General features: G+C 35.6%; 1 protein-coding gene across 6 annotated transcripts in view; it reads right to left on the bottom strand.

The window, feature by feature from the left end:
• Window positions 1–239: 239 nt before the first annotated feature.
• Window positions 240–27,800, bottom strand: part of LOC106056660 (zeta-sarcoglycan-like) — a 41,596-nt gene continuing 14,035 nt past the window's right edge. For 5 of the 6 annotated variants that reach the window (XM_056038404.1, XM_056038401.1, XM_056038400.1 and 2 more), the window contains 7 exons: window positions 12,368–12,565; window positions 10,975–11,073; window positions 10,094–10,181; window positions 8,066–8,185; window positions 6,132–6,198; window positions 4,597–4,714; window positions 240–3,366 (listed from right to left, as the gene is read on the bottom strand). In XM_056038404.1, the coding sequence (XP_055894379.1) occupies window positions 3,166–3,366; window positions 4,597–4,714; window positions 6,132–6,198; window positions 8,066–8,185; window positions 10,094–10,181; window positions 10,975–11,073; window positions 12,368–12,553 (879 nt within the window). In that variant the 5' untranslated portion in view covers window positions 12,554–12,565 and the 3' untranslated portion in view covers window positions 240–3,165. Of the gene's footprint in view, window positions 3,367–4,596; window positions 4,715–6,131; window positions 6,199–8,065; window positions 8,186–10,093; window positions 10,182–10,974; window positions 11,074–12,367; window positions 12,566–15,925; window positions 16,071–27,800 lie in introns of those variants that run through there. The other variant, XM_056038403.1, reaches the window with a different exon arrangement.

The raw sequence follows: 27,800 nt of genomic DNA, 5'->3' as shown, positions 1-27,800 counted from the left end.
AATTTAGAAACATTGAGTTGAACATATTTTTATGATTATTTAAGAGTTTCAAACGGAAATGGTTTTACATTATACTAGTGATTTCAGCTGCTTCCGAAAATCTAATCAGCTAATCAGGCATTAAAAAGATTTTCTCTTGCAAAACTTCGTCTAACAAAGTCTGATACACCAACATAGGATGTTGATCAGTTTTGAAGATATCAAACTAAATAATAACAGAATTCTGGCACGCTATTGTATCATTTATTAAAGCATACGTGCTAAACAAGAAAAATAAAAAGATTAAAATTTTAAATTAATATCGTTGTTTTTACAACAATTAGTACAAACAGCTTTTTACATTTATCACTACCAAGACGCCAACAAGCTTTATATACCATATATAGCAATGAATTAAGTTCCTTAAATATAAGAAAAACAAGATTACAAAGAGAGTTTGTGTTATCAAACAAACTCAGTGGCGACCCCATCGAATTCACCAGAAGTCCAGGAATATTCAAGCCATAGTCTTGTTTTGATCGTTGAAAATAAAATTTTAAAATCATTGAGCACTAAAATAATAATAATAAAATAAAAATTAATTTTTCTCTTTTAAAGTTTAAATCTTTCAAAACGATTTTTTATCAAACATAAGTAATTGTTCAATTACAATTATATATATATATAATATATATATATATATATATATATATATATATATATATATATATATATATATTAATTAATTAAAGTTCCCCTATCAGACCTAGTGATCTATAGAACAGATGATGTAAAGGTCATCTGTTTCTGTGGCCCACGGTTAACGAGGCTGTCATGTGACCAGCATAACGACCAACCACCTTTACTTTTCCCCAACTAATATAGGACCTACAAGCAAATGTTTTTAATTTAAAAAAATGGATTTAGGCCAATTAGCTATTTTGATAGCTCCATTCATACTATTTTAACATTTATGCATTCGCATTACTAATAACATTATTATTTCGTTTAATTGTTTCCAAAACATTCTCAGTGACTATATCGACAGTGATACGCAAATTAAGACCACGAGTAAGCGGTTTTATCCTGACTGTGGCACTAACAAAAAATTATAAAAAATCTGATTATTTTTGTGGGGCTTACTTGGAAATTTGTGGCCACGACTGTCACGCTGCTGCACAAGAATAGCTGCATAAAAAGTCCAGTTAAAAAAAAAATGCGTGTCATTTACATACAAAGTGAATACTAAGCCTTTATGAACAAACATAAATGTTTTCTTTGAATTTTAGTAGTTGTTTTAATTGAGAAAAACACAAATAATATTTATATTTATTATGAACATTTGTTGTAACTTTTACAGATATATATGGATGTGATACTGTTGTTACCTGTTATTGACTTTTAGCATCAAACTGCCGGTAGACAACTAAACCGGTGTAGGCGTAATATATCATAACAAATAAAACTTCAAATAAATGGAATAACTTTTTTGTGAACAATATTAGAAATAACTTTATTTATTATAATATAGACAGAATCACCTTGTGACAATTGAAACAAATGTAGTAGACTTTTTTAATAATATCTTTTCACAAAATCTAACTCACTACAATAGCACAACCTTTCAGTCTCACGTTCTGGAGTGTCTCCCCTAACTAAGACCTAGTGACGACACTGCCACCTATGTATCAACATTCAAAACCAATCGCTAACCTCTTCCCACCGTCACCATATAAACACACTCACTTCATAACAGATGCAAAAATACACCAAAATTATCTTTCTTTGTTATAATAAAGTGAAGTTCCCTATTCAGACCTTGCGATCTATAGAAAAGATGGTGTAAAGGTCATCTGTTTCTGTGGCCCACGGTTAACGGGGGCGTCATGTGGCCAGCACAACACCAACCGCTTTTACTTTTCCCTAAGTAATGCCAGGTACCAATTTGAGCTGGGTGGACTCACGTTAACATAGTGTTAATACAATCTCCCCTTCATTTATGTATTGTTTTAGAAGTGGTGTATTTTTATGAAAAAATCGCTTGCATAATTAATTTTAAAAACATAACGGTTTGCTTTTATAAAACAAAAAGTAGCCGTTGCACCTAAGCTTTACAAGCCACAACGTATGTTGAAATAAGGTTTTTCATTTCTCTTATAGTTTTTGAGATCTGAGTGTGACAGACGGACATTTTACATAAGCCTAATAGTGGCTATTTCCCCTAATGTGTAAAACAGCAGGACAAAGCAAGACAGCGCAGTGACCCAAGACCTCCAAGACCTCCGTCTATAGGGAACTCCACAGCTTACAAATGTAAAAATTTAAAAAAATATGCATACTAAATATAAAGAAAACAAGGAAAATGATATTATGAATGTCCAAGCCATTTAATGTGTAATTACTATATCATTAATTTTATCATCAGTCTTGAAAAGAGGTTAGGGATATTCTCCTAGTTATATCCGGCACTGTTGGGAAATGTTCTTGATGACATGGTGTTACAGATCTTTTGTAGCCTCTCGTGCTATACACCTTACGTTTGATTCGTCCATAATAAATACATAAACATTTTATTTACAGAAACGTAGCTATACATGTGTGACATTATAACAATCCTTTTTGGTGAGCTGACATGTGGTCGGTGTAAAAAAAAGATTTAAAGATCAGCTTAGGCATCAGCTTGCTTTAACCGGCATAAAAGAGATCATCTGGCAGAAGGCAGCGCCAGAATGATACAGCTGGAGATTTATTAAGGCCACAGGATACACACTTGATAGGCCTACAATTATGAAATCTACAGCCGAGGAAATCCGTCGACGGGGTCGGAAAAATACTAAACCGACCACTGGCAGACAACAATTATGTCTGCTCTGGATGTGGCAGAATATGTAGATGACAGCTACGACTGCGCAGCAACGTGAAATACTGCACAGCAAACTAATGCACACCATTGGCAGTTCATTACAAAAACAACAACACCGCAACGATCAAAGAATTTTAGCTCTCGGCACCACCATTACTGAATAATGTTTCTGGCTACAAATTCATACACGTCCTGGCCGTTTACTGGATATTATTAAAATCAGCCTTGCGTTAGTCGAGTCCATAAATGCTACCAGTTTTGTAGTAAATGTAGATCCGCTTGTTGGCGCGATATCTATATTAAAATTGTGTCCCCAAAAAAAATTAAGGCTTAGTACTGTCTGAACAAATCTCCGAAGACGCTCGACAATTGCCGCTTGCATTTCCCAGAAAAGCTTTCCCGTTTTCGCAAACACACAGTTGATAGACAGTAGGCGGCGCTGTAGTGGGTTTCACTGGAAGAGACGTCGTGGCATCCACTGTGGGAATTCCCAAGAGATAAAGCTCGTTCCCAATGAGGTGAAGCTGTGGATGACAATAAACAATTGCGATAAAAGGTGTATGTCATTTTAAAAGCATAGTAAAGTAGCAGTAATACATACAACACAGAACAAAAACTTACAAATACCACATAAAATGAATCTATAAAATATCAGGAAAACCAACGGCTTAGCAGAGTTTAAATCTCTAATTAACATGCACAACTAGATTAAAACATGGATAAGCATAGGACGTAATTATCTTCTATCTTAAAAGAACGTCTGTAATTTATAAAAAAAGATCAAGCAGGACCTAGAATAATGAAATGTCCAATAATATGGTGCAGCAGGAGTTTTCTGAACGACCGTACTTAAATTGATCCATTGCTAACAACAAAAAAAATCTGACTTCCTCCTTCGTAACAAAGGGTTTTGAACTATTTGATTTGTTTGACTGGTACTGAATAGTCCAAATCAAAGTCCCCGATTTAAAGCCGATTCTAAAGCGGGATAGACATTCAAGGCTTATGATGAGCCCTATGCAATATGTTTATAATTTCTTGTGTCACTATACTACTGAGTTAAAGTAATATCTTTGTCACAGATATATTACTTTAGTTCAGTAGTACAATGATACAAGTAAAAGCGGTTGGTTGCTTTGCTGACCACATGACACCTAGCTCGTTAACCGTTGGCCATAGAAACCGATGACCTTAACATTATCTGCCCTATAGATCGCAAGGTCCAGAAAAGGAAAACTTTTTTTTTGCAGTGACACAAGGAATCATAAAAATATTGCACTGCACTTATATTTTAGCTTATATTCTTTGGTCAGTGTAAAATAAGTTATATCATTGTGTTAGTAGTGTTACTGTACAGTGAGCCTCGCTAAACGATTTGGTTAGGGACCTTCGTTAAGCATGTATCGTGATCCAGTGTGACCCTCGATTTTGGTTTGGCATTAATAATTTTTTGAAAGAGTAATTTTAATAAAACTCATTTCAACTTATTCGGAATATGTGTATTGGTGCTTCTACATTTAATTTTTCCCAGATCAAGTTAAAATTTTGCGAAATTATTTGTAGAACCTGAAAAAAGAATCAATTTTTACAATTGTGAGAATAATCGATCGCGTAGCCAAAATAAGCTTCTCATCCTAGCTTCTCGTACACACCACACTACTGTAGATATTATTGCTGTAAAAAAATCTGCATAAAAATATTTTAAAGATGTTTCTTTTTTAAAAAAATAAAATGTCAATTTAAAAATGACTTACCGCCCCTGACTGGATGTACATGTTATCGTCAGTTTGCAAGGTGACGTTCGCCAAGGTTGAACTCAGCGACACACCGCCAATAGCAGTGATGTGTATTTTACTATTCTCTGAGGAGATTCTGAAATAAAAGATAAAGCACATTTCTAAAAATAATGTCTAAAATCAGCAGTAACCTTCTATAAAGAGATTCCTCGAATTTGGGTCAGTTCTTATCTTACAGACGTTACTTCAAAAAAGAAGATGATTACGTCCTACGCGTCATGCGTCTAATCATGCATGTTAACCAATGACATAAATTCTGCCTAGTCATCGGTTTTCCTGGCTGGCTCAGGCAACCCATTCCATGCTCTAATAGCACTAGGGAAGAAGGAGATTGAAATGCAGTCTAGGTAAGTTACCACACGTTCTTCAAAAGGAGGACATGACATTTCTTTTTATGGTCGTGTCCTCCGTCCGGAAAGCGTTGACCTAATATCTGAAAATGTTCGACTTTTACTCTGTTGTTTACTTGCAGTTGCACTAGTTGCATATCCATCAATCCTAATCAATCCTTTAATCTTTGCATCTAAATAAAAACTCACTCAAAAATACTTGATAGATAAGAAGGATTTTTACATCTGTTATCATGTATTATCAATTTACATATTATATTTTATATTTATATATTATGAGTTTATATATATATATATATATATATGTGTGTGTTCAGGTTAGAGACAGTAGTCACGTGACGTGTAGGACAAAACGTAAATATAAAGAGTTGACGGATGAGTTTAGCGAGGTAATAGTGTGTATACATCTACTGTTACGAATGTCAGCTTAAATATTGCATGGTACTAGTGATACAGCCATAGTTTAACTTAGACGAACATCCTTCATCTCTAAATAAATCAAAGTCCATGCTCAACGAACTGTTTTCTTAAGTATATATAACATGTTTTGTTAATATATTCTTTTCTCATTGAGCTCGGGTGTAGTTTAAAGTAATGATCAAGCAATGATCTTTCAACAAAAAATAGAACAAGTCGCAGCACAATAAAACTACAAAGAGGTATTGAATCATTTTCTATGTCTATGAAGATAAACTCGGAGGCACGATGGTTAAGGGGTAAAGCTCTTGGCATCCTAACCGGGTTCGAATCCTAATGAAAACTGGGATTTTTAATTTCGAGATCTTTAGGGCGCCTCTGAGTCCACCCAGCTATAAACAATAATTGGGGAAAAGTAAAGGCGGTTGGTCGTTCCACTGGCCACATGACACCCTCGTTAAACGTAAGCCACAGAAACTGATGTCTTTTACATATTTGCCCCAATGGGAAATTTTACTATTTTTTTTTTGTGACTATAAAACTTAATAATTTTCTATGTCCACGAAATTGAGCACAAACTCATTTCCTTGTATGTGAAAAGGGAGTCTATTAATTTTTTAACATAGTTTTTGAATATCTTATCACTAATAAATAAACACAGATTCCAATATTTCAATTACATGAATTTAAAATAACAAATATTTCTTTTTAAGAAGGTCAACTTACTCAAGAGATGAATTCAGTGGACTCTGTATAGTTGGTGTAAATACCGCCCCGTTAAATTTGATATCACCTGGAAAAGAAAATTAAGTTTAAGATTTTTTTTTGTATGAATAACAGACCTGCTTATAGAGCACGTATATTACGTGATTGCATTATTTCAAATGTATTTTACAAAGGTTATATCAACTCCCTCTGTTCTGTCTGGTAAATAGTGTGTACACGTAATTTCTCCCACACCCATTCTCGGATTAAGTTGAAACTTCGCACAAAAGTATTTATTGGCATAGATAAGACATGAATCAAGAAAGAAAGTAACCAATTACTCCATAAGTTTGTCATTTCAGCTGTCGTGATTTTGTTTGTAATGTAATTACTGCACCTTCAGCAGTAAATTGAATTATTATCATATATTAATTAATTAATGGTAATTTATTATTTTGTTTGATATTCACAAGTGAAACTAATCCTTCAGTATTTACAGAGATTGCTAAATTTGTTATGTTTTCCACCTTAAATAATAATTAACGCTATTTTCCCTCACGTTGAACGTGATTACTTAATGTAACTAACAAAACATCAATCAATTTAAAAAATAATCAATTAGTCAATTAATTATTGATAATTTATGTATACATTTATTTATTGTTGGGTCTAAACAAAATGCTTCACCTGTGAAAAGAGAACTAAGTCGTTTCATTTTGAAGAGTTGTAGTCCTATTTTACACACACACACACACACACACAGTGGGGCGGTCTGGGTGTTCAAATCGTCTGGGCATTCCTATAAAATCCGGCCCACAAATTATATATCATAGGATGGTTATCCATTTCTAGGTGTATCTGTCCCCGAAATCATTCTGTTAAGTTTGATAATGTATCGATAACTGAACGCATGCATACAATGAACTCTGTATCTTTTCAAGGAATATAGTAGGTGTTACGGTCGTAGCGCAGCATGGTGTGCAATAATAATGGTGCGAATGTGTGTAATGACTGGAAGGGTTGTTTAAAAGGGGAAGCCGGGAGAAATGGACAGGAAGAGAAATGAAATGTTCGTATTTACATAACTTGTTGTAATATTAAAGTATTTATAGAGTAATAAACTGAGAGTCTATTATTATTTCGAAGAGTCTTGTGTCGTAACAGAACAGTAGGCTTTATGTTGCTTTTCAATCGCTAAAAGTGTGGGCCCTTAAAGGATGAAGCCTACTAGCAGCACTGTCTACGGATGTAGACTATAACATTAGTTTGGAAAATGTGTTAGATTAAATTAGCATTACATTGTAGAGTCTGCAAAAGATTTTTATGTAATACACGACGCTCAGATAGGCCCTTTTACAAGAAAATATTATAAAACCTCTAATAATTTAATACGTTCTATACAAGAGGCCTTTTAAATGGTCCTACCGGACCATTTGGGTTTCTGCCAAACAGGCATTTGCCGAATGCCCAAATAACCAGTCCGCCCCAGCACACACACTACAAATAAACTAATCGATCTTTGTATAATTGTGTTTATTTATTAATTCATTACATTTAGCAACATTTAAGAAAATACAAAATTACCGTAATGCTCAATTAACAAATATATCAATAGCGGCATGACATCAAAACTCTTATTTACTTAACAAGATACCCCCCGCATCCCCCCCCTCCCACACATATCCACATAATTGAATGAACCAGAGTGTACTGAACCAAGACCAATCGTCAAGGTACGCCTGAACTGACCTGTGACGTGGCAACGAGACTAATAAGTCTTCATTCGCTGACCACAGGTTGTCACAACACAGGTCAGTGTTCAGGCAACTATGACGATAGCCTACAAAGTAATGAATACAAATTTTACTTTCAATGTGTTAAAATTGCTAGATACGCCGCACAAACAGATAACAATGTGTATACTACATAAAATGTAAAGCAGAATTGAGAACTACCTGGCACTGTGGCATCTCCATTTCCCAGGATGACTTTCTGAGATGAAAGCAGTAAGTTGACAGTACCATTAGAATCTACAACACGAAACGTGTCACAAGATGCTGTTATGTTTTCTTGGTCTGGAATGAAAGAGCAACAAGTTTAGTAACCTTGTACAAATATTGACAAATTATATTCCATCTATAATTGTATCTCCATTGTTCAGTTTTTGGCTTCTATAAAATAAAAAAAAAACGGATACAATTTATTGTTACAAGCTATATCTGTGCAATATTATACAAGCAAAGTTTTAAAAATACTTTTAAAAACCAAAGATTATCCAAAGAGAAGAACTCCACATTTGATGCACACCTCTCAACACTGTAAGATGTATTTCCCTTTTTCGATATCAAATTAAATTAATTATCACCCCGAACCCCGAGAGCTATAAATTTAAAACCGCCTCCAGATGGTTTCTAAGTTTAACCCCCTTCAGAGCCAGTCCTAACAATTGCGGGAACCTATGCGAAACTGATTGCGCGGGGCCTAGTCTGGGTGGGAATAAGGACAATAAGTGAAAATTAAGATTTTGTATTAGAAAATAAATTCGACTTTGCATTTCATTCATTCTTTACTAAGTACAAAATTGCGATCAAATTAACTTTACTTTACGCACCTTGCAACCTATGGCATATTTATATGCCATTGACTATAAAAGTAAATAAGGTTTTGGAACTTTCGGTTTAGGTGAAAACTCGTCCATTATTACATTTTATTACTTGAAAGCTGACAATGCCTTTTTTATCGCACGTACCATTGCCGTTTTCCGTAATAAATGACACCTACAAATGACAATTTTGTCAATTTTTCAGGAGATTTTTATGAGTTTTCAGGAGATTTAAATCAATTCAGGATATTTCCAGGAATGTTTCGTATATATTTTGCAATTTAATAATTACACATAGAATTAGCACAGGGCCTATGAAAACGCGGGGCCCACTCATAGCCAACGTGATATAGGTTGCAGTTGCCTAAGACCGGCCCTTACTCCCTTACAGAGAGTTTTGATGTTAACCCCCCCCCCCCCTTTTCAATATTATTCTAAACAATCAGCAGTCACCAAATTTTTCATAAATTTTGCCAAGAGGGGTTACACATTTCAACCAGTCACTGGGCTCCTTTAATAAAGTGCATATAAAGCAGATTTGGTTTTCGAATTAAAATTTTTTAATAGCAGGATAATGAACTGTAGATACCTCATAATATGCAAGAATACCAATGGATAGTTATATTAATAATTGATAAAGTTTGTTTTTGTTTTTTTACGTTCTAAGAAAACTTCTAATTGTAGCGGAGACATCGAGAAGGAATATAAAAGCAGGGAAACACTACCATAAGTCTTTAGTCTCAGTCCAAAAAAAAAACAACTTTCCAATTATTTTGATATATTTAGCCCATGGTCTACACACAGAGACCACATTTCGGAGCGAGTACAACACAACCGCACATCCTCTGTCCAGACGTCACTTCCTAACGACGATTTCCTCTTATACTCCTGCACCATTGCAAGAGGTGACAGCAAGCAGGGTCCGAACTCGGGACAACAGCGCAAGGGGTACTCCAAACTATTGGGCTTATCACATATAGAAGACTACTACCCTAGTTGGATCATTCATAGCTGTAACTAGATCAAAGTAGCAAAGTGATTGTAGCCAATGTTTAAATTCTATCCAGATCAGAAAATATGCCTAAAGTATATCACAAGTCATTCTTCAAGGTCCAGTGGAGGGAGCACCAAGAAAAACTGGCTGGACAACGTGAATGAATGGAGCGGCCTCTCTCTTGATATCCTGTTAAGAACAGCTGATGTGTGTTTGTGGGCGGGGGGGGGGGGTTGGTTATGCGAACTGTCACAGCACCCATACGGGACGAGAGTTAAGGAACAGATGATTAGCTTCATATAAGCTTTATGCTAAGCAGATTTACTTTTGCTATATTATATTGTGTAGTAATAGCAATACATAAGTTCTAAAAGTTTAAATAGTTACCTAACACCAGTCTACTTCTTATAGTTCTACTTCTATCTGTTGTTAGGAGATGCACAGATTTCGTTGATTCCAGAAACAACGGACTGCCCTAAAAATGAAAAACAATCATTTTTCATATAAAAAAATATTTTTAAAAAAATTGTGCTAATAATCTTATTAAAAAGTTTATTTCATTATTGTAAGAGAATTAATAGCTAATAACACATATTCAGTTTTCTTTGAAATTTATGTAAGAAAATCAAGTGAGCTGAACTCAATGATTGCTGTTTGAGACCTCTTTCAAACTTAGCAACCAAATTGTGCAAGGCAGGGTTATAACAATATAAATATATATGTGAATGGTGCAGTTGGTGATATACACTACTGCAGTGTTTCCCAAAGTGGGATATGCTTACCCCCAGGTAAGACTTTGTAGGGGATACATTGTACCTCATTAACTATGCTTATTTTTTTTAAATACCCATTTATTTTATTCTGTTAATAGACTACAATACGGTTGGGGGGTGAGGGGTACTAAGCATTACAAAGATTATAAATGGGTTACATATAGGTCAAAAGTTTGGGAAACACTGCACTACTGTATTTTCATATTATAAAGACTACTATTCTTTTAGTATTTATTCAAACAAGATTCGTTTTGTTTTATACTTCTGATGAAATTTAGAAATTCGTTGTACAATCAAACATTCATACCCAATTCCATTAGTACGGACTTCATATAGTACCATGTCTGAATTGATTGGCAAGAGCCCTAGCATACTGGATGAACAATGTTTTATATTTAAGGTCATGACATGTTTCCCTTCCTTTTATCTAATGGATAGGTCAAGATGAACTCTAAGTGACACAGCTGTGAAAAGAATGTCCAATTATTTGTTTACCTCTGACTTCAATTCATCAACATAAACTGTTTTTAAAAACTCTGCTTCTGCCTTGACCTGGATTCCACTTGGCTTTATTTTCAGATGACCCATTCCATCCTAACAGAAGAAAAGAAAACGGTAATTAGAGGCAACAAGAATTATATTTAAAACAACACTCTTTCAAATGAAACGATCTAGTATAAGAATTACTGCATTAACTAATAGGCTACTAAATTAATGGACTGTTGGATAACATATCACAATGTTTAGATTTTCGAAACATCAACAACTTGAAGATCTTACCAAGTAACACTGTAGCTGATTTAAAATAAGGAAATGAAGAATATGTTTTTCGCTATATACGATATATTAAAGCTCATGGAAAAGTAAAGGGTTTTATATAAACCTTAATATATAATTGGGACGAATCGTGACGACAACCCGAAGCTCACTCCAAACCATCAGGCAGCCATTTCGAATAGTAACCTAATACCATAGTTGATCTTTCGAAACATTCGCATAAGTAAAAGGTCAAATTTGCAAAGAATCTAAGCGATCATATAGTACCTTTCATGTGTGTGTTATCATTCAGGACAAAAAATCCTAGATATTTAAATATTTTTATGTTCTAAAATCGGTTTATATGAATTTGAATTATGTATGGATCGTTATGTGTGAGCTATACAGTGAAGCTTAGTTTCGACTGTGATATTAGAGCTAATCAAAGATTTGAAGAAAAAAAAACCCAAAGAAACTAGATACCCAAATTATGCTTTTACTCAAGTAAAATGATCAAAGTCCTCTGAAATGTCAATGTTTTTGTTGACAGAAATCTCTTTCTGGTTGAAACTTTGCTTAGATAATATTTCACGACATCCATGTAGATGCTCGATTCAGAATGTTATCTGGTGAATAGGCTGCTATAAAGTACTTCTCTTAAAACCTGTTTGGGCCAATGGTCATGATTTTAATTTAGATCAGGAGAAAAGTACATGTTTCAAGACTTGGGTATTGTGCTGTTGATTCACATTCGACCCCAGGTACATTTTTTTATTTACACTCAACTAAGGACGTCTGCTGGCCAGTTTAGACCATAAGCTACTTGCCACGTCACAGGTCTGTGCGGCGTGGCAACGAGCTATTAACTAAATTGCCCACAGGTTGTGACGTTGCAGGTCAGTGTTGAGGCCTTCTACAACGAATGTCTCGGCTGGCCACACATCTTGGTAACGGTTGGGTTCCTCTTGGATAACGAAAGTAAATCCTCCTCGTTCATTCCCCCTTCCCCCGTGCCCCTTCAATCCAGCCACCAAAGGTTTTATATTCACTGAGCATTATTGAACACACGCCTATGGCCTAGCCTAACACTTGGGTTAAAACGGACGTTCATGCTTCAAAATTCTGAACTCACCAGAGAAAAACGTAGTATCCTGAGTATCCAGACGGTCAGTGCCAAGTTCATTATGACCACGATCATCAAGGCCAAGACGAAGGCATACAGGCACCTCTTCCTCCAGCCGTAGATGCCCACGGGCTGTGGTGGCGGCGGTGGAGGAGAATTCAAGTCTAGCCCTCCGTTGGCGTCCTCGTGGTCCATTGGGAGTGCTCACTACATTATACAAATATAAAGTGGAAACAAGCAATAGAAACAAATATTTTAAAAAATTAAAAAGATACGAAGCTAATCTAAAGGAAAGAACCTCTAATTACTGACATTTATCAAAAAATGTTCCTCTAAAATTCATTAGTTATTAAAAGCAAAATAATCGATGTATAAGATGTATAAACGAGGAATTGTATTTTAAAAATATATTTTTCTTGCTTTCTCTAAAATAAACAAAAATACAAAGACCGTTTGTGTGGAAACACAAACTCTTAATCGGCCCCCGAAGTGGTCCACCCAGGCAGGTTTTAATATTTTCAGAAGAATATCAGAATGAAATTCTATCAAAGGCAAATGACAGAGAAGAATGGAGAAAGAAGGTTGACAGAACTTGTGTGGTGCCTCAACGGTCCATCAGACCAAGGGATAGGTAAAAGTGAATGTAAATTTAGATGTGAACCTGGCCTAACTGATGTATTATAATGAATATTTAATTGATCTATTTGTTTTGTAAGGGTCGATCTCTTATTCAAATCCTAAAGAAAACAAAATCCTTTAGTTAAGACTAAGACTAAGACTGTTTTATTGATCCTTACGGAAATTTGTTGTGATTACAAGGACTCTTTTCTCATATAAAGACAACACAACAGAAAAATACACATAAATACAACAGACAACATAAAGAGTTCATTCAACGACTACACACAGTTATCTTGGTGCATTTCATGTTCCCTGATCAATGAGTGGCGGTGATAGAGTCTGACCGAGTGAGGTACGAACGAGTTTTTGTACCGCTCCGTTCTTGTTTTGATTGACAGCAGTCACCCACTTCGCGACGACCTGACATAGTTCTGATGGAGCGTGTGGCCATTGTCTTCCAAGATTTTGTATAGAAAAAAAGAGTCGCTGGGCTGTTTTCTTTGTCAGAGTTCCAAGGTGGTCTTCCAATGAAAGCTTGTTTTGATGATAAGGTCTAGATATTTATATGCATTTACTTGTTCTATAGATGTAGTGTTTATTTGCAGTTCACGTATAGTTTGTTTTTTCTTTCTAAAATCTATTATAAGTTCTTTAGTTTTTGTGACATTCAGTTCTAGAAAGTTGTCGGTGTACGAGTTTGTAAACTCTTCTATCGAGCTTCGATACTGAGTATCGTCTCCTGAAATAAGACCGACTATGGCAGTATCATCAGCGAATTTAATTAGTTTAACTAAATCATAGATGCTTCTTATGTCATTAGTGTAAAGAGTGTATAGTACAGGAGAAAGTACACAACCTTGTGGAGCACCCGTACATAGTACTCGAGTTGACGATGTGGTGTTGTTGACTTTAACATACTGGGGCCGTTGGGTTAAAAAGTTTAGAACCCATGCTTGTACGTAAGGGCTTACATTTAAGTTACTCAGTTTGTTTATCATTAGATGTGGCTGTATGGTATTGAAAGCCGAGTAGAAATCTACGAAGAGGACTCGCGCATATGTTTTGGGTATATTGAGATGCTTATAAAGCTGGTCCAAAAGCAATAGAATGACATCCTCAGTTCCTCTAGCAGCTTTGTATGCAAATTGGTGAGGGTCTAGGCTGTTATTGACTTTTGCTACAAGTTGTTTAAGCATATATTTTTCAAAACATTTCATAACAATAGGTGTTAGTGCTACTGGGCGGAAATCATTTAAGCAATCTATTTTTGGTTTCTTTGGCACTGGTATGATCTCTGAAGTTTTCCAGATGTGTGGAATTACGCACGTTTGCAATGAGTGGTTAAAGATGTGACAGAAGATAGATGAGATTTGCTCCGCACATAGTTTGATCAGCTTGACACTAATTTTGTCTCGTCCAGAAGCTTTTGTTACGTGTACTCTTTTAAATAACAAGGTCACTTCATCCTCAGTTACAAAATTGACGTAGGGCTCTTATTTTCCTTTGGACAGAGTGTTGAAAAGTTCTTTGTGTATATCAACAAAATCTTCTTTGTCAAAATGAGAATAAAATGATTTAGTTCGTTGGCGAATTTCTCATCATCATCCACTGAAATTTGTTCTCATTTTGAGGCGCAGCCTGTTATTTTCTTTAATCCTTCCCAGCATTGTTTTGAGTTGTTATTTGCAAAGAAATTCTCAATTTTTTCTCTGTATGTTTTTTTTCCTTCAATTATTGCTTTTCTCAGTTTATTTTTAGCATTTATAAACTCTTCGTTGCTAGCCTTATACTTTGTTTTCTTTTCAGTAATAAGGTGTTTGATTTTTTTGGTCATCCAGGGCTTATTGTTTCCATAGAGTTGTATTGTTTTTGTTGGAATTGTTAACTCCTCGCAGAATGATAGATACGAGTTAACAGTTTCTGTTAGTTCGTTTATGTCTCGACAGTTCTCAATAAAGATTTCCCGGTTAGTTTTCTCAATGCATCCTTGTAGTTTTTCTACAGCCTCTTCAGACCACATCTTGACCGTTTTAATAACTCTCTTTGTAGTTTTAAGAGTAGGTTTGTAATTTGGTATAAGATGGAGTATTACATGGTCAGATTCCCCAAGTGGGAACAAACTTTTACATTTGTAAGCCTGCTTAATGTTTACGTAGCATTAGTCGATCGTTCTAACCTGCCTTGTGGGGGGGGGGGGGGGGGGGGAGACGTACTGGCAATAGTTTAGCAGTGTGTTGTCAATATTTAGGTTGTTGAAATCTCCAGTTACTATACAGAGTCTGGGTGTTTTGATTCTACATTGTGAAGCACATCAAAAATAACGCCCGACGAAATCGCTGTGTCAGCCGTCGGTGGTATGTACACAACAACAACACACACCTGGGTGAATTCTCTAGGCAAGTAGTAAGGTCTAAGTGTGACATACATAAGTTCAATGTTAGGGTCACAAATTTTATTCCTGATGTTCACATTATTGGCGTTGCAGTATTCCTTGTTTATATAGATTACGAGTCCTCCTCCTTTTGACTTCCCACTATTAATTGTTCTGTCTGCTCTATAAACGTAAAATTTATCGAGATCAACAGAAGAGTCGGGTATCGTATCATTGAGCCAGGTTTCAGTGAAACACATTAACGAACACTCTCTAAATTGATACAGATGTTCACAGCAACCTGTTAATTCTTCCATCTTATTTTGTAAAGACCTAACATTGCCTGTTACGATGGGTGGAAGGAAGCCTCTTTGTCCTCTTCTTCTACACTTAACTCGTATTCTCCCTCTACGTCCTCTCTTCTTACGTTTTGTACTAGGGATTTGTTCGGTTAGAGCCTTGGGCTTAGGCTCGTTATTAGGTTCCAAGATGGCGGGTGTGTTGTCCATACTGTCAAACGTCTTACCACAAAACTCCACTGAAATACACGTTTACACACAAATTAAAATCCATACCAACATTAGAATCCAAAAGACACAGTGCACATCCACTGAAACATTGGAGTAGTAACAAATGACATGAAATATTAACAGAAAAAAATAGAAAAAAGAGTCCAGTATAATCAGGTCGCCTGCTGTGCAGCGCCCCGGAAGTTTCATTAAAAAAAAGTGTTCTATTTGTACAGTGCAGCGTTGCAAGTCACGCGATAATATGAAAACCTACTTATTAATTATTGATTTAAATTATGTTTCACTTATATGCATAGTAAATAGATTTTTTCTCTTTAAAAAAAGTAAACATTTAGTTTGACAGAACGTACATAACTTAGTAATAAATGACCAAAATATAATACCATTTACATAAATGTGTTAAAAAATAGACATCTCCCTTACTAAAAAGCCTCCCGTGTTTGTTACTATTAATAGTAAATAGTTGTAAAAATGGCGTATTTTTGTCAATTTTTTTAAAAAACATAATGCTTGCATAATTGATTTAAATCGCTTTCATAAAAGAAAAAAGTAGCCGTTACATCAAAACTTTGAATGCTCTAAAATATTACGATGTCGGATTTTCAATACCATTTCTAGTTTACGAGATCTAAACGGGACGGACGGACAGACATTCCACACAAACCTAATAGCGTCTTTTAACCTTTTGGGGGCCTCAAATCACACGTTGTCTTCTTGAGTGATTGTGATGTTATGGAGTGATTGTAATCTTACTGAGAGGCAATGGTTTTAGTGAGTAAGTGGAATTCTAATTTTAGTTTGACTGAAGTAGTTATTCAGTTCTAATGGGTATTTAATTCTAGTGTCTATATTCAGTTCAACTCAGTTCTAATATGTATATTTATTTCTAGTAAGTTTATTCTAACAAAGGGCTGGGAGAAGAAGCAGGCTTATTTGCAGTAGATCAAACGTACCCATGTCATGTGTGTGGCCAGCTTTATACAGCAAAGATTGGACTATATAGCAATCTTCGACATTATAGGGAATGAGAAATGTGCTCAGCTTCTACCACGAAGGAGGAGCTATACCGGTATATATATATATATTTTTTTTTTCAGTTCTAGTGTTCTAGTGAGTTTAATTTTTTTGCTTTTTATGTTGTAATAGGTTTATTTATTTTGTTTTTCTTGTTAAAAGTCATTATTGAACTGGGTGTTATTACACTAAGACTAGTCAAAGATAGTACCTGCATTGGAATGTTTTGTTTTTGTTTTAATTGTAATATATTGAAAAACCTTTAAAAGAATAACTCGATTAGGTGTTTATTAGACTGCACCAAAATATTCATAAGCTGCAGATTCAAGCCTTATAAAGCTTACATCCACTCCTTCTGTCTGTCCTATACAAATGTTGAGTATGTTATTTCTCCCACACCCATTATTGGATCATGTTGTAACTTTTCAGAAATATTTTTAGTACTTGACAAAAAAAAAAGCAAATAAAATATTTACCGATTAGCCGATTCATTACTGGTAATTAATTTTTTTTTTTCAAAAAGGAAAATTAATCCTTCAGTTTTCTGGACATGGCATAATTTGTGTGACCTTGTCCCACATACATATTTGGATCAAGCTGAAAACTTAAACAATTATTTAATGTAGCTAATAAAACATAAATCCATTTAAAAAGGAAATTCATCTGTCAATTAACTATTTGTCTTGTAGTATATTGAAAAAGGAAATAACGTATACATTATTGAGTTATATATAGTTGTAAATGTGGAGTTCTTCCCATTAGATTCATCTCTTTTCCCCCCCCCCTTTTTTTTTTAGTATTTTTTATATTGTGCTTGTTTAATTATTCCTATTTTCAGAACACCTTTCACATACCAATAGGGATGTCTTTATTATCATTAAAGTTACAATAACTATTCCTGTGATTTGGACTTATGTGTTTGAGGATGAGTACATTATATACATAAATACGAGACTATCTGTTACGTAATAAAAACAAAATGAAATTAATTCAACTCTTTGCCTTCATTAAATCAAGAGTCATCTTCTTAACAAGACAATTGTACAAAAAATCTGGTCATCATTTGGGATAAACACACATTTCTCCTGGCGTCCGGCACCTCTGTGTAAGCTGGGGAGGGGGGAGGCGTAAGACGTCCTGGCTGGAGTAAATGACTGTGTTGATTACCTCCTCCCCAACTGACAAGCTGTAACAGCTGACTCGGCTCGTATCTGAGTAGGTGAAAGACTAAAGGTACAAGAGAAATCAGGATCTCCCTCAGTGATTCCCAGACTTTGCGTCGTATGAGACACCTGTAAAAAGGGTTGGTAGCGCCTGGAGAGAAGGATCACATTTAGAGTATCTGTTACTTTGTGGAGAAAGGATCACATTTATAATATCTGGTACTTCGTGGAGAAAGGATCACATCTAGAGTATCTGTTACTTTGTGGAGAAAGGATCACATTTATAATATCTGGTACTTCGTGGAGAAAGGATCACATTTAGAGTATCTGTTACTTTGTGGAGAAAGGATCACATTTAGAGTATCTGTTACTTTGTGGAGAAAGGATCACATTTAGAGTATCTGTTACTTTGTGGAGAAAGGATCACATTTATAATATCCGGTACTTCGTGGAAGAAAGGATCACGTTTAGAGTATCTGTTACTGTGTGGAGAAAGGATCACGTTTAGAGTATCTGTTACTTTGTGGAGAAAGGATCACATTTATAATATCCGGTACTAAGTGGAAGAAAGGATCACATTTAGAGTATCTGTTACTTTGTGGAGAAAGGATCACATTTAGAGTATCTGTTACTTTGTGGAGAAAGGATCACATTTATAATATCCGGTACTTCGTGGAAGAAAGGATCACGTTTAGAGTATCTGTAAGTGTGTGGAGAAAGGATCACATTTAAAGTATATGTTAATTTGTGGAGAAAGCATCACATTTATAGTATCTGGTATTTTGGGGAGAAAGGATCACATTTATAGTATCTGGTATTTTGTGGAGAAAGGATCACATTTAGAGTATCTGGTATTTTGTGGAGAAAGTATCACATTTATAGTATATGGCATTTTGTAGAGAAAGGAATCTCATTCACAGTATTTGGAACTAAGAAAAGAATCACATTTAAGGTATCTGAATCTTTGTGGAAGAGTAGTACTAGATACTGCAGATGGAGAAAAGGATAGGTCATAGTACATACCATACAATAAAATTAAACATTGGAATGGTGGTTTAAGTCAATTTTAGTTTGTAATAGTATTTTTGTTTAAACAGTAACACTTATTAGCTTGTGTTTGAGACTTGGTCTACTGTAACAAGGAATCACAACATTTGTGGAGAGGATCTAAAATTAGGTTTTAAAAAAAAGTTTCATTTCATTTGTTAAATTTAATTTACATGCATATATAAACGTTTCAATCTACGACTTAGTAAGAAGTTACCTTTGCAGACCTTGCCATCTACGGGACAGAGGCTTTTTTTGTCTGTGGCCAAAGGTTAACGAGGGTGTCATGAGGAGTCAAAATATCGCGAAATAAAGAATCCCAGCCAAGAGCTTTACCACTCAGCCACCTAGCCTCCTTGTGATGTTTTATTGGCTTATGTTTTGTTCTTGATAGACTTACTGTGCGATGCATAAAACAAAGTGTCTTTCAACGTTGTGAGAAAAGTAAAAAGAAAAAAAATATTTACTTAAAAATGTAATCAGGGGGAGGGGGTGTTGTGATGGCTGAATGGTAAAGCGCTTGGCTTCCGAACCGAAGGGTACCGGGTTCGAAGACTACAGTTTTTAATTTCGGGACTTTTTAGGGTGCCTCTTAGTCCACGCAGATCTAATGGGTACCTGACATTAATTGGGGGAAAAGTAAAGGTGGTTTGTGGTTGTGTTTGGCCATATAGAACACCTTTGTTAATCTAAGTCACAGAAACAGATGAGCTTTACATCATCTGCCCTATAGATGGCAAGGTCTGAAAGGAGAACTTTACTATGATATTCAGTTTGAGAACCTCAAGATGAATGCCTCCAGCAGTGTGCCTAGAAACACTCAGTAAACCTCTCCCACCCCGTTTCCTAAACTCACGCACACTTCCAAACACACACACACATTCATTGTGCATTTGGCTTACACTAAACAAAACATTCAGACACACGCACATGACGTAATGTAATACATTGTTTAGGTCAAAGTCTCATTGCATACTTCACAATGATTCTCTCAGTGCCGGTCTTACGAATCGCGGGGCCCAATCTAATGAGCACTTGCGATGCCCCATTTCTATTTCTTTTTTTTTGTTTTAACAATAACAGCTATTACTATTAATTAGATCATTATACCAACATTTGTTCTACAACATAGGAAGCAACTCAAACGTAATAGGCGCCAGTGGGTTAATTAAAGCTACGTCAATCGTACGATTGGCCTACACAGAATATGTTAACTTCTTTTAAAGCCTGTGACAAGAGCCATGGCTGATAGTGATATGCTTAATGTACATTGCTGGGTCCGTGCCAGGCGCGGCGCCCTATTACAGCATTCGGTAAAATCGGCCTAAAACCGGCCCTAAATGTCTCGTTACCTTTTGTTTCGTGGAAGAATCTCGTGTAACGTTATCTTTCAATAAAAGTTTCATTTTGAACGAAATAATTGCGAGAAAGGAGGATGAGTATTGTTGCTTCCCTATACACTCATAGCCAGGGGCGTTGGGTGTGTTATTTAGGTTAGCTTATGGTGATACCCAAATACCAATCTACCTTTTCAACATTATACTTGTCTAAGAGTCTGCAAAAGAGCTCACAGCTCAGCAGCAATAAAGCTGACTAGAAGAAGAAGAAGAAGAATACTTGTCTAATAAAAAAAACTTTTTCTAGATTTCTATTTTTCCCATAGCTACTCTGGTTTATATCTGCTATTCTCAATTTTTAAAAAATGTTTGTTTTTACCACAAAAAAAAAAAAAAAAAAAGATAAAAGTTAATTTCACTTTCCTGTCACTTACTGAAGTGATAAGTGTCAGCCGGCGCGGTGCGCACCACATCAACCCAAACTCGTGACGCCACTGCTCATACCTCAGAGATTTACACTCAAACAAAAAGGTAAAATTCTAACCCACGAAAAATATTCACAGCAAGTTCATTAATTGATTAAATAAACAAAAATACAGTTCAATCAATTTTCAAATAATACATTTCATGACTTTTATCTGCATCAGTCAACATTGACCTTTACCATAACAATTTGAACACTGATCTTCGAAAAAAGGTGACTTTTTAGAGATGAGGAGAGAAATAGAGCAGCTCAAAGATCTGCTTGTCCTGAATGATGAGTAATCTGGGATAACATTTCTCAATTATTGCCTGCCAGAACTTTCTAGCAAACAGCTTTCGTGACAAGATTAATTGTTAACTTTTCATGTTGGCTTATGTCTCATTTGTACAGTGAAAAGGCGTAGAATTTTTTTTTTTTAGGAAACATGTTATTTGACTTCATGAAAAATAAATCATGTATAAAGGTCTTCATTCAATAATGCTTCAATAACTCGGTTCTGCAGGCCAATGGATATCTACAGTTCCAGAGCTGTGTTGGGTCAGACACCTATCTCGTGTGGGGAAATTCTGCAGGGCCAATGGCAATCTACAGGTTCAGAGCTGTGTTGGGTCAGACACCTATCTCGTGTGGGGAAATTCTGCAGGCCAATGCCTATCTTTTCCGACGAGCAGGAGAGAATAACAAAACCACTCAACCCAGGAGTGCTATAAAGACAAACTCAGTTGCCAGTTTACCCACAGTGGCATAGATTACGACATACACATCTAGGACCCGAAGAAAAGCATTAAAGAACCTAGGCAAAGACAGTGCAGGATTAGGGTATAAGCTACAAAAGCTTAGGGCTACAACTTTCTTAGCCCTCTCCCCAAATCGAAAAAAAAGATATATATCTACATTATTGAGTAATATGGTTTATATATATAATGTAGAATAGTTTCCAGTAGATAAGCTTTGATTTTTCCTTTTTTTTTTGTTTTGCTTTAATTTTTAATAATAAACATTCTCACTTTTGTGTAACTCTTGTTTCAATTTCGTAGGATCAAATGAAATTTCAAAAGTACCTTTACAAAATGTACACATGAAACTTTTTCAGCAATGAGTTAAGATAAACGTTATTTGCCTGTAGACTTTCATTGTTGAGTAGACACCATCTTACAAAAAACAGTTTTAGTGTCACGTGATTGTTGTAAATGCCCTCGCGACTTTAAGAGCTCGACAAAAAGCGAAAACGTCTGCGTAAAAATAGAATATGTTTGATAAGACAGTTTGATAAGTAAGGTGGATAAGGCGGGAGAAAGGGAGGTAAGTGCAAGTATATGGGATGAATACTTTGGAAAACACGGCAATCATGAGTTACCTTACCTTCTCGTCTGCATGACGTGAAAACTGTTAACATCAATCCCTGATTCAGGAGCAGGGTAAAAGGTGGTTCTAGATCTATACCCAAATGGACAAGTAAGCCCTGAGCTCGATGGACATATTTGAGAAGAAACTCTTAGGGATTTATGGGATCTTTAGTCGGCATTTTTTTTTCTTTTTCTTCTCTTGGGCTGAATTATGAATAAATGTCAACTTCAGTTATCGGTTTATCTTATTTTATCTTATCTTGTTTAAACATCACATTAAATAATTAGGTTTCTGTCCAATAAATCGCCTATAGTATCCTAAACCTCGATATATATATAACCCATTTAGTGTATTTGAATTGCAGTCTAATTGCTCTAAATTTAAATAGTTGAAAACAACTTATACACACAGTGACGTAGCTAGATTGGGGGGAGGAGGGGGAGAATTTGAAAATTCTCCCGGGCCCCCACTTGAGAGGGTCCCCAAATGAGTGTTTTTTACATTAAAAATTAAATAATACGCAAAATGCTTGGGCCCCCAAAGAGGTCAAGCCCCGGGCCCCCAAACAATGAAAAAATTCTTAGCTACGCACTGCTATAATACTACGCTATAATGTTATTTAGCTTTATAAGTTTATATTATATACACTCTCTCTGGCCTGTTGTCAAATTTAAATATGAATTTACATATTAAGGTATATTCCTAATATCATTCAATGTGTTTTTGCTTGAACTTTAATATAGTTTTTCTTAGTTTTAGTAATGAATGTTGACAATGATAATTATGAGGTGTTTTTTTTCTTTTATTGTACAGAGAGATAGAGAAAGAAAAAGAGTGTTAATTTTTTTTTTTTAAATACAACAGACAAGCAATTTTACACTTTATACAGCTGAAAAGAGACAACTGTAGAGTAACACTTGGCTTCATGACATAATGAGCTACAATGAAAGCTATGCCCATGTACAAGTACATTACATGATTACATGAAATTTGTTTGGGTGTGTACTAATAATAACAACTTTATACGTTCATAAGGGAGGTATTGTAAATGCTCTTCTTCCTGTGACTTTTAGAATGTCTTAGATTCCCAAGATAAAGGCTGAATGCAGTGTTTCATATGACTATGTAATCTCAATTTCGACCTGCATATTATTTACGCATTTCGTGCACTTTTTAAAACCTCTGCAGGAAGACCGTCTAAGCTCTTGTATTGCTGCGTTATTCTCGTTAAACCAGTCGTTGCCGTTGCGTCCTGAAGAGTCTGTTTTAGCTGGTTCCAGTTTGCCTCTGGGTCAATTTCCGGGGACTTTCTGAACTCAGCCTATACATCCACCAAATTGTCCTGTATATCCACCAACCTTTTGACATTTACCAAGCTTGTCTGAAGATAACCTTTTTTCTTTGGAGATTTGAAATGCTGAGCTTGACACAAACAAGGTGGTGGTCTGTTTAGCAGTCGGCGCTTGGCTCAACCCTGGTGGGCATTACTTCACCAACATTGCATTGCTTCACTAGCTTCAAGTAGATCCCCAAAAGGTAATTGGTAACCACAAGTTTAAATTCGGAGCAGAATTTCAGCAATAGTCTGGCGTTGTCGTTGTACCAAATCTCCCCAGGACAACCGGTCATGTGCTGCAGTCACTCCCCATTCGTGCGCTGAAGTCGCCCAACACTGCAAGTTTATACGTCGAGCTCACCTGTCCAAGGACTCGCATCAGGTTATCATTGACTTTGTCCTTTGCGTCCAGTTCCACCAGTAGTATGGGCGCATAGACGCTAATCACTGAAAAGGATTTACATCCACCTAGTGAGAGTCTAAGTGGCATCAATCAATCAACAGGTATATCCTGCTAATTGTTGGCGATAGTTTGCTTATCATTAAGCCTACTCCAGACTGTCTGTTTTCCTCGGGGCTACTCCCAGACCAGTACATAGTGTAACCAGATCCCTTCTCTGTCAGTGATCCTTTATCTACCAAACGTACTCCACTAAGGCATCAATGTACACGCCCAGCCGGAACAGTTCCATTGCCACTAGGGCAGATTTCCTCTACGGACAGTCATTCACGTCCTTGTCCTGTGTGAACTTTCCAAAATACAATTTTTTACTCGGGGATGATTCTCCATTACGCGATTCACTGCAAGGCGCCCAACCCGCGCTAAGTATTTTTATAGTGGAATGTGGATTGCGCAGACCGAAACCACTCTTTAGACTAGAAGCCAACGTCCTAACTGTAGACCTATGGCTCTGAGTTTTAATCTTGATGGGGGATTGCATTTCTGTGATTTTAGAAAGTCATCACTTCTACATAATGTTTCTTAAGAACTAGGATGAACACGTAAATAGATCAATGAATGATTTATTAGAGAATTTTAATGAAAAAGTTTTTTTTTTCCATTAATGTACTATTCATTTGATTTTCACCACCCGCTAGCTCACTTGGAGCAAAAATAATTAAAAAAGCAAGAAAAAGAAGAGAAATGGATATGAAGAAATGTGGTGGCGAAATAAAGGAACCTAGAGAGGTAAGAAAATGAAAAGAAAAAGATGAGCAGAGATTTTGAAATAAATAAACAAAATATACAATTGCAAGAGCTATTTATACAAAATTACATATAAATAAAAAAGTATAAATTTAAAAAACTAACATTTTTAACTTCAACGAAAGAGATTAGAAAATTGATTCGAGCGCTGAAAAGGGCTGACACAATTATATACTTTTTCTTATAACTTCCCTTATCAATACGTCTGTATAGAACTTCCCTTATCAATACGTCTGTATAGAACTTCCCTTATCAATACGTCTGTATAGAACTTCCCTTATCAATACGTCTGTATAGAACTTCCCTTATCAATACGTCTGTATAGAACTTCCCTTATCAATACGTCTGTATAGAACTTCCCTTATCAATACGTCTGTATAGAACTTCTCTTATCAAAACGTCTGTATAGAACTTCCCTTATCAATACGTCTGTATAGAACTTCCCTTATCAATACGTCTGTATAGAACTTCCCTTATCAATACGTCTGTATAGAACTTCCCTTATCAATACGTCTGTATAGAACTTCCCTTATCAATACGTCTGTATAGAACTTCCCTTATCAATACGTCTGTATAGAACTTCCCTTATCAATACGTCTGTATAGAACTTCCCTTATCAATACGTCTGTATAGAACTTCCCTTATCAATACGTCTGTATAGAACTTCCCTTATCAATACGTCTGTATAGAACTTCCCTTATCAATACGTCTGTATAGAACTTCCCTTATCAATACGTCTGTATAGAACTTCCCTTATCAATACGTCTGTATAGAACTTCCCTTATCAATACGTCTGTATAGAACTTCCCTTATCAATACGTCTGTATAGAACTTCCCTTATCAATACGTCTGTATAGAACTTCCCTTATCAATACGTCTGTATAGAACTTCCCTTATCAATACGTCTGTATAGAACTTCCCTTATCAATACGTCTGTATAGAACTTCCCTTATCAATACGTCTGTATAGAACTTCCCTTATCAATACGTCTGTATAGAACTTCCCTTATCAATACGTCTGTATAGAACTTCCCTTATCAATACGTCTGTATAGAACTTCCCTTATCAATACGTCTGTATAGAACTTCCCTTATCAATACGTCTGTATAGAACTTCCCTTATCAATACGTCTGTATAGAACTTCCCTTATCAATACGTCTGTATAGAACTTCCCTTATCAATACGTCTGTATAGAACTTCCCTTATCAATACGTCTGTATAGAACTTCCCTTATCAATACGTCTGTATAGAACTTCCCTTATCAATACGTCTGTATAGAACTTCCCTTATCAATACGTCTGTATAGAACTTTCCTTATCAATACGTCTGTATAGAACTTCCCTTATCAATACGTCTGTATAGAACTTCCCTTATCAATACGTCTGTATAGAACTTCCCTTATCAATACGTCTGTATAGAACTTCCCTTATCAATACGTCTGTATAGAACTTCCCTTATCAATACGTCTGTATAGAACTTCCCTTATCAATACGTCTGTATAGAACTTCCCTTATCAATACGTCTGTATAGAACTTCCCTTATCAATACGTCTGTATAGAACTTCCCTTATCAATACGTCTGTATAGAACTTCCCTTATCAATACGTCTGTATAGAACTTCCCTTATCAATACGTCTGTATAGAACTTCCCTTATCAATACGTCTGTATAGAACTTCCCTTATCAATACGTCTGTATAGAACGTCCCTTATCAATACGTCTGTATAGAACTTCCCTTATCAATACGTCTGTATAGAACGTCCCTTATCAATACGTCTGTATAGAACGTCCCTTATCAATACGTCTGTATAGAACTTCCCTTATCAATACGTCTGTATAGAACTTCTCTTATCAATACGTCTGTATAGAACTTCTCTTATCAATACGTCTGTATAGAACTTCCCTTATCAATACGTCTGTATAGAACTTCCCTTATCAATACGTCTGTATAGAACTTCCCTTATCAATACGTCTGTATAGAACTTCCCTTATCAATACGTCTGTATAGAACTTCCCTTATCAATACGTCTGTATAGAACTTCCCTTATCAATACGTCTGTATAGAACTTCCCTTATCAATACGTCTGTATAGAACGTCCCTTATCAATACGTCTGTATAGAACTTCCCTTATCAATACGTCTGTATAGAACTTCCCTTATCAATACGTCTGTATAGAACGTCCCTTATCAATACGTCTGTATAGAACTTCCCTTATCAATACGTCTGTATAGAACTTCCCTTATCAATACGTCTGTATAGAACTTCCCTTATCAATACGTCTGTATAGAACTTCCCTTATCAATACGTCTGTATAGAACTTCCCTTATCAATACGTCTGTATAGAACTTCCCTTATCAATACGTCTGTATAGAACTTCCCTTATCAATACGTCTGTATAGAACTTCCCTTATCAATACGTCTGTATAGAACTTCCCTTATCAATACGTCTGTATAGAACTTCCCTTATCAATACGTCTGTATAGAACTTCCCTTATCAATTCGTCTGTATAGAACTTCCCTTATCAATACGTCTGTATAGAACTTCCCTTATCAATACGTCTGTATAGAACTTCCCTTATCAATACGTCTGTATAGAACTTCCCTTATCAATACGTCTGTATAGAACTTCCCTTATCAATACGTCTGTATAGAACTTCCCTTATCAATACGTCTGTATAGAACTTCCCTTATCAATACGTCTGTATAGAACTTCCCTTATCAATACGTCTGTATAGAACTTCCCTTATCAATACGTCTGTATAGAACTTCCCTTATCAATACGTCTGTATAGAACGTCCCTTATCAATACGTCTGTATAGAACTTCCCTTATCAATACGTCTGTATAGAACTTCCCTTATCAATACGTCTGTATAGAACTTCCCTTATCAATACGTCTGTATAGAACTTCCCTTATCAATACGTCTGTATAGAACTTCCCTTATCAATACGTCTGTATAGAACTTCCCTTATCAATACGTCTGTATAG

Source organism: Biomphalaria glabrata, chromosome 8 (genome assembly GCF_947242115.1).
Source record: "Biomphalaria glabrata chromosome 8, xgBioGlab47.1, whole genome shotgun sequence".
In the NCBI taxonomy this organism is placed as follows: Eukaryota; Metazoa; Mollusca; class Gastropoda; family Planorbidae; genus Biomphalaria; species Biomphalaria glabrata.
The sequence above is the reverse complement of the archived record's forward strand: the minus strand, read 5'-3'. Positions and strand labels throughout refer to the sequence as shown.